The 8,321-nt window shown below is 41.4% G+C and overlaps 1 protein-coding gene across 2 annotated transcripts; it reads right to left on the reverse strand.

Moving 5' to 3' along the window:
* Positions 1–139: 139 nt before the first annotated feature.
* Positions 140–7,856, reverse strand: LOC136448828 (plasminogen-like). Of its 2 annotated transcripts, none has more exons than XM_066448483.1 (8): positions 6,967–7,856; positions 6,302–6,441; positions 5,404–5,527; positions 4,728–4,882; positions 4,224–4,315; positions 1,706–1,974; positions 1,120–1,271; positions 140–735 (listed from the first exon to the last, which is right to left on the reverse strand). In XM_066448483.1, exons 1-8 carry the CDS (start codon positions 7,046–7,048, stop codon positions 571–573), a joined length of 1,179 nt encoding a protein of 392 aa, XP_066304580.1. In that variant the 5' UTR covers positions 7,049–7,856; the 3' UTR covers positions 140–570. The 2 variants fall into 2 exon arrangements, with proteins under 2 accessions (XP_066304580.1, XP_066304579.1); XM_066448482.1 differs by having other exon boundaries at positions 4,728–4,888.
* Between the last annotated feature and the right edge of the window lie 465 nt (positions 7,857–8,321).

Here is an 8,321-nt window from a genome sequence, read left to right on the forward strand (position 1 = left end):
AATGCTGTGCTATAAAGGCTGGGTTTACACACATGAGCATGAAAATCTATCTGTGTAGCAATATACCAACAGGAATATGTAGCGTCTAGATCTATGGAAGTGACAAAGAAAATGTAAAATACAAAATTTACACACGTAATGATGTTTTTTTTTACTTTAATGATCCACTTTATACATTCCCGTGAGAACTCCTTGTGAAAAGAGCGGGTCTATTTGCTTTATGTTCGATAGCCTTAGCAACAAGCAGAATGTATATCAACATCGTCAAATCCAAACTACAGCAACAAAATGACTTGGTGGTCCCAATCAGATGCAAAACGTAAAGGCCAAGTTTTTCAAATTGATCAAGCCCATACAGTCAACAAATGGTACACAAATCACAAGATAAGACTAAAAGCTAAGCCCATTTCATAGGTAAGAAAAACTAAAACAACAAAGTCCACACCACACCCTTGCATTGTTGTGTATAGTTAGTAGCACATCACCTATCACTCAAAGAACTCTTTCTAGGAAGTGCTAAATACACTAGTAGAAACTACAATTAGTCGAATAAGAATGAAGTTTATAAAGCTACTGCTGTGTTATTTTGTCCTGTATCCACGTGAAGAAATTGTCTAACTTGGTGTAGACGCCGGGACGATTTGGTATGGCACAGCCCCACCCCCATGACGTCACACCCACTTGAAACCATGTCCCGTCATGCCGTTCGCACACCAACGGTCCGCCGGAGTCGCCCTGTGGAAACAAGACTGATATTATTCTCAGCGAACATTCGGTCAAAACACTTCGTATGGTAATGTTACAGGAGAACAGTCAAAGTAACCAAGTGCAAGTAACAACGAGGTATCAAAATCCCACTGCAGTACTAAAACATGCCGCTAGAGAATCTAATTATGTTGAGGTCTTATATATACCTACCCACACATCTAATATCAAGACATTCCGCTTAGGTAGTCTTGAGTTATCGTGCTCACACATAGACAGACGCAACAGAAAACATAACCTTCTTGGCGAAGGCAATGAGGAAATGATAACAACACAAGGACTATATATTGGTCGTGATTTATGAGTCACAAAAGAAGATAACCTAAAAGAATAGATAACTTAAGGTAGCATTACCTGACATGAATCGACGCCACCGCCCGGATGCCCTGCGCAGAACTGATTATCCGTGACGGCACCGTTGTACCAGGGGGCGGAGTTACAGGTGTGGATATCGATGATTGACACCGGGGCTTGTCTCAGCACCAACGACTTGCCACTTCCTGCCCCTAGAACGTAACAGCATTTTTTTTTATGTAGTCGTAAGTTCAGCTTCATATGTCACAAATATTGCATTCTCCTACGCTTAACCAGGATGAGGTTTCTACTTCTGTGGGCGTGGCCTCTAACCGTCTGTCAGCCAATCAGAGAATAGACTTTACCTAAGGAAAACATTTAGGCAATTCTTTGATTGGCTGACAGCTAGCTAGAGGCTACGGCACCGACAGTTTTAAAGCGGAAACCTCAGCCCGGTTTAGCAGAGTCTCCCCAATGTATATCGCATAGGCAGCGGCCGAAGCTCTGAGTAGGATATCATCTGGATTGACCAAAATGTTACCAAGTATAAGGTATATACGGTATCTTTCAGTTTTATGTATTTTCCTAGCTTGTTGCATATTGTATATCATCTAAATGATTTAGGAAGACAACGAAGGCATAATACCTGTGTCTCCCCATCCAGTGACGTAACACGTAGTCCCCGGATGTGGTAGGATATCCGGTGCCAAACAGACAGTTTTAACGTAGTCATTCAGTGTCGCGTCGTTAGCCAACTTGATCAAGGCTACGTCATTATCAAGGATGTCAGCTGTGTAGTTCTCGTGCATGATAACGCGAGATATCGCGAGGTTCTGTTCGCTGACGTCAGGGAGAAGACGATAGTAGTTTCCCAGACTGACTCGCCAGAATCCCAGGTCGTTCTGTGTGGCATAGCTGTTACATAAGAAAAATAAAGCCTCAGTCCTTTGCATCAACACAAGAGTACTAATAGATGTTCTATGCTAGACTTTGTGTAATACTTAATGAATTCCCCACCCAGTTATCAAAGTTGCATACAGCTTGAAAGTTCATCTGTGTCGGTAGAAATCATTCTGAAACAAATTCTAACAGTAATTTCCAACACAAAAATTTATCCAAATTTTTGACTGTACGACACCAGTACTAGTCTTTGTCAAGGAGTGAGCAATCCACCGCTGAGAGGACATCACGTTATGCAGATAAGACACGTGACTCAGTGAGCAGTGGATCATAAGTTGACAAAGACTGGTGTTGTACAATCGAAAATTTGGTCAAGTCCATTTTTTGTGTTGGAAATTACAGTTAGAACTTGTTTCAGAAAGTTGCCTACAGCTTCATTGATTTAAAATGCAATGCCCTTGTCGTTGATATTTTCATCTAACTTTGTATCAAACATTCACAAATATAGCATATATCTTACAAACAGACTGAGCACGGTGAGGTGTATGCCGCCTGACTCCCACTAGAAGGCGTGCAGAACAGGTGCTGTCGAATTATCGGCATTCCGTCAAACTCATTCCCGTCGTTGTCAGCTAGACGTGACCATGCAACACTACGAGCCCTCCAGAGTATTTTGGACGATGGGGAAAACCCCTTGAGCAGTTTTGTATCTCGCCCAGTAGACAATGGTTACAACCTTCGCCGTGATAGACGGGTTAAAACATCACACAGCCGATCAAAGAGGCACGAACTGTCATTCTTACCTAGAGCTCTGAAGCTATATAATAAGAACTAATCTGCTACTATGCGATTGCAGTTAACTTCAATTTACCCAGATTGTTTTGGAACAACATATCGATGATCTGCTTGAACTGTTTTAACCATGTTTGTTCGCTTGTGATATGCGTGATTTTTATACTATATAATGTAACGGTTTCAATCTTAATATGTAACTATAAACATATTTCACGTTAAATTTCATGTAAACACGAGGATGTTACATGCAAGGTTGATTGTAATAAATCTGAATCTGAATTTCTTTCAAAGGAGTATAATGACATTCATTCATACATACATTTCATATAGTCATGATCATTGGGACATAAATCACATGAAAACTATCATGATGATAATCTATCCCATGAAAACATTTTCAGTCTTCTAACTATCCAATTCATCGTTTAAATTCATGCAAATCTAGCTAGGCACACAGCATCCCTTTTATGCTATGGTCACAATTGAAAAAAAAGCTTATGGACTGTTTTACTTTTATTTTCTGTACTTCCGGGCGTGACCCCTACGTGGTCTACTTGGACAACCTTCGGCTACTGGACTATTTTGGGGCACGGGCGGGCCCCCGGATTCTTTAAAGTCGTAGTTAAAATCAACTGGAGACCAGAGACAACTAGACGACATAAGTTAATCATAAAAGCAACACGAGCAAAATATTGGGTATCCGGCAGTTCACCGAGACAAACTTCAGAGCCCGGCCGGGGCTACACGCCCTACGGGCACAGATGCAAATGTGAGCATAGCGTTATTCTTCACTTGAAAGTTCATCTGTGTTGGTAGAAGTCATTCTGAATGGAGTTTAAACTGTAAAGGGGTGTCTGAAGGACTTAGACGCATTTTCACATCACATGGCATAAAGACCTGTTTTAAGCCAACAAAAACACTTCGAAATGCCCTAGTAGCGCCTAAGGATAAAACACCTAGGGAGGACAAGTGCGGAGTTGTGTACCTCATTCCTTGTCAAGGTCAAACCATTAGAGGCCAGTGTAAAGAAACGTACATTGGAGAGACTGAACGCTCACTGAAAACCCGTTTCAACGAACACAAGCGTCCGAGCACAACCTCTTCTGAAGTTTCTAAACACATTCACTTAGAGTCGCCTGGACATTCGGTTTCATTGGACAAGGTTAAGATTCTGGACACAGAATCAGAATTTTTTGCGAGAGGGATTAAGGAGTCCATCTACATCCGGGCATTACAATCATCCCTCAACAGAGACGGAGGGCGCCATAGACTTTCTGCAACCTATGATCCACTGCTCTCCGAGTCACGTGTCTCATCTGCATAACGTGACGTCACAGAAGCAGTGGATTGCTCACTCCTTGACAAAGACTGGAGCTGATCAGTCGAAAATTTGGGTAAGTCCAATTTTTGTGTTGGCATTTACAGTTTAAACTCCATTCAGAGATAGCGTTATTCTGCTTGCAGCTCACCTTTCCACACAATGTGCCGCTGTGAGGACCCAGCCGGGGGAAATGAGCGAACCTCCGCACACGTGACCGGACCCCTGCAGTTTCAAGGACGCCTGTCCAAACAAGAAACAAGAAAGATGTTTAAAAAGAAACACCTCGGCGACATGTTCCTTAAGTTGCATAATTAACTTTCAACATGTTTTTGTTCCGACCTGTACTTAGCACAGTGTGGAAAGAATGTGCAATAAAGGTATTCCTTCATCTACCCATATACCAAAACAGATCCATCCACAGCTTATCGAGTTTTTGAGGTAAAGCAAAATCTATTCTGTAGGTTTTGCTTTTGTGTAATTTTTACAATATTTTTAGAGCGATCACAATACTATAAAGATGCCTCCGCTCCTGAGGCGTCGACAAAAATGCAAGGCAAACACCGGTCTCGTATATGCCAAAACATCATAGATGTTTTGTATGATGTCATCGCTATATTTATGACATAAAAACTGACGGCAAAATACTACGCACCTGCCAAGGCCAGCTCCCATGTCGAGCCACTTGTCCGCCGACAATTCTGGACTCCGACAGTTCTATGTATGGCCGTCCGCAATCGCCAGGAGTCGCTGTCGTACCGGAGGTTTGCAAGGTGCCAGTTGGGGGGACCTGAGTTGTCAGGGCTGCTTCTGTATCTTGAAAATAAATTGAATCCAGTTCAATAAATCGTTGATGCAGTTTCTCTTGGTTTCACAAAACTTTCTTTATTTCATTAGAGGGGCAATATTTACAAACCCTATGTCGGAGAGGATTTGTAAATATCGCTCCTCAAATGCATCGAAAGACGAAAGTCATTTCATATCTAATCGTTCATTATATGGCGATAGAAGAAAACAATTATTTACCTGCGTGTCCAAAACTCACACTTACCTTTCCACTATTACTGACCATAATAAATATGCTACTTTTACAATCAAAGAACCCGCATATTATAGAAGTGGGGAAATTTGTCTTCCACTGCCTCAAAAGAATCCGGGCTAAATAAACTAGCACCATGTATTTTATTCAGTTAGAATGAAGTATAACAACGGAATACCATATGTATAGGGTAAGGTCATTGCCTGACTAGGGGGCCCGTGTCTTCTTAACAGTGATTACCTATTTTGACAGTTTCAAGACGTTTGTTATATCAATCTTGACAGCAGCTTACCGCATGGCTTTATATCACAATACTCCCATCGTGTCCCGGGGTTGGTCGTGTAGCACCACGGGTTGCCCGGTCCGTTGTCGGGGTTACGGCAGAAGTTCTCTACAAGGCCGGCATCGGGAAACAACTGGGGCAAAAGTTAGTGAACCAAAGGTTTATTTGGATGACAGACCACAACCCTTTTTTTAACTAATCATTATATTCTTTATCAAGACAATATAACAGTCATATAACCGAAGGTGCATGCGGTTAAGAAGATTAACTCATGAGATGATAACAACATTAAAATGCTAACAATTTAAGAAAGTATCTACGATAACGTGTCGATAGGGATAAAAGTCAAGCAATACAGATAAATCAAACAATCAAAATAGATGGACTATACATAAAAAGCTACAACAGTAGATGCAGCAAATAATAGATTTCTTAGTTATAGGCCGTATGGTATTTCTGTTTTTAATTCCAGTTTCAGAAATGCTACAGACCGCAAACATTGTCCGAAACCCTTTGTCGTCCAAACTGCGATTGTTCAAATTTTGATGAAAAAAAGATATCGTGGCAAATAACACACACCACAGTTTGAAAGAAGGTCAAAGAACATGTAAGTTGCAGCAAAGACGCATGTGAAGCGACAAATTTGTTGAAGGAGGCTTGACAATGAGTTTAGAGGAGACTTGTTTGGAAATGGCCTGGCTCACTTGGGAAACTCGCCATGTCGCTTCGGGCTCTGGTTCATGTATGAGCGTAAGTTTTACTGTCACAAAAAACGCCCGTGTCATTCTATTCCAACTACTACAAACTGATTGGAAAAGCCGCCTAAATGATTAACAGTTATGAAAAGTATTCAGCAATTTGATTTTTCTAAACCGATTGCATTTTCATCAGAGTCAGTTTTTCTCACCCACGGGAAGAATGTATGTGTGTGCGGTATCTGTACGTCCCACCGCTGACATGTCCTGCCCGTCACAGTCTCTGACTGGTTCCCCCGGTAACTACCGGAGGACGGCCCGCTCCAACACTCATAAGACCCGCTGGTGACATCTGTATAAAAATAAAAGTTATGGGGAAAACATGTTGATAGTATGTAGAAAGTGCGATTATGACATATTCATATCTCACCTCTCACCTGTAAGTTATAGCGTTACTTCCAGATAATTTCCTCTTGGTGTGTAGAATTCGGTCAAAATGTTATTTGTTTGATTTGTTAAACCTTTGTTCATTTATGAGAAGCTCAAATCAGACGCTTTCCATTGAGGTCATGAGGGAAGAAGTAAGAGAGACAAAATATAACAGGGATACAGATTGAATCATTAAAGTCCTAATCAATCAATCTATCAACATACATCATTACATAATTATATAAAAATGGTACAAAACACATGACAGAGTGAAAGCTGGTACATGGTTCGTGTCGTTTTCATTAGATCAATTCTGTTATGTCTTGCGAGCAGAAATAATCAAAGAATATTTCAGAAAAGAAATGTGGCATACGGCATAAGCGGGTACATCTTATCTAGAAAGATAGCTAGTGCATTGAAGATTGCAGAATAAGACAGACAGACTTACTTAGCATCGTGCTTGTCTGAGAAAGTACGCTAGTGGACGCCGCCAGTAAAACCGACACAAGTGTGCCCCACAACTCAAGCATGGCGAAGAAAGTCACTCAAAAAGTGACCAAATCGTTGAAATAAGTTATGAAAAATTTGAGTGCAGTGCTACGTCGTCCTTTTCTGTCCAAAAACGACGTAAAACAAAAAGTGCCCTTAGTTTTTTTTTACAGAGCTGAATGTAACTTTTCAGTGAACATTTGAATGAGAGAGGTAGCTGTAAGACCTTTTTATTGCTTCCGATGGTAAAATCATTGCCTCACACCTCCTCCGATTGGTTCACTGGACTTTTCCAACCAATCATGGATCCGTTTGAATCGCTGATAGCTTAGATAGGGCTTATCATGGACTAACAAGTAGGTATTGTTAATTGTTCTGGTAAACAATCATTCATCTTTGACGTAAAGCAAACTCGGGGTCAAAGACCAAGCGCTTGTGTCAAGCAGCCTGTTACACAACTCTAATTCATCATTCCAACAAATAGCCCCTTTATGTGTATATCTCTTATAGTTAAGGTTTGCAAGCTAAAAAAGCTGGTATCTCATGGCAGAAATGGCATGCTCCAAACGTTGTTATGACAGTTTTGGCATTTGTTTGTCTTGTGGCTTACTCCATTACGTTGTGTGTGCTATATGCGCATAGAAACACAGTCAGCAGACAATGCGATAGTCATTTTTGACACCTTATAAGTTTTCCTATCCATTCACAGTTGTTCAATCACCGGGCGTTTGTTTTTTAACCGAACATTTTGATAAGATAAATGCAGGTGCAATGATGAAAACCTCTATTGTGCGTGAGATTCAAATACCGCAGTATGTCAGAAAACTGCGTCACAGCACAATCACAAACCCATGCAACGTTACACACGCCACGTCACATTGTTACGGATAAAGACAGGAATATGTACTTGTACAACTTGTAACTGGTCGAACCTCGGACTGAGGACAAATCATGGCCCTTTTTCGTTAGCTAGTAGTGCAGCGCGGCTTCGCTTTAGCTCGTGTGTTTAGCTAAGTACACCGGGTCACCCCTACTCTTTTCGATAAGTGTATTGGGTTATTTTACGTGCAGAGGTTTGAAAGCTTACATCTGAGATGAATCTCCCTCATACACGGGGTCGCCGGCTTTACGTCACCATCCGAAATGACGAATGCAATCCCTTACAACATGTCCCAGCTGGGTGTCCGACCTTAGGATCGAGCTACGGCCAATGGATTCACGGAATTCGATCAAGATGGCCAAACAGCAGGTTTGCGTTACCGCTTGAGCCACGGGGACATGTACTCGTTGCGACAGGTGCTACGCTTATTCAGC

The sequence above is a fragment of the Branchiostoma lanceolatum genome, chromosome 14 (genome assembly GCF_035083965.1).
Source record: "Branchiostoma lanceolatum isolate klBraLanc5 chromosome 14, klBraLanc5.hap2, whole genome shotgun sequence".
NCBI classification, from domain to species: Eukaryota; Metazoa; Chordata; class Leptocardii; order Amphioxiformes; family Branchiostomatidae; genus Branchiostoma; species Branchiostoma lanceolatum.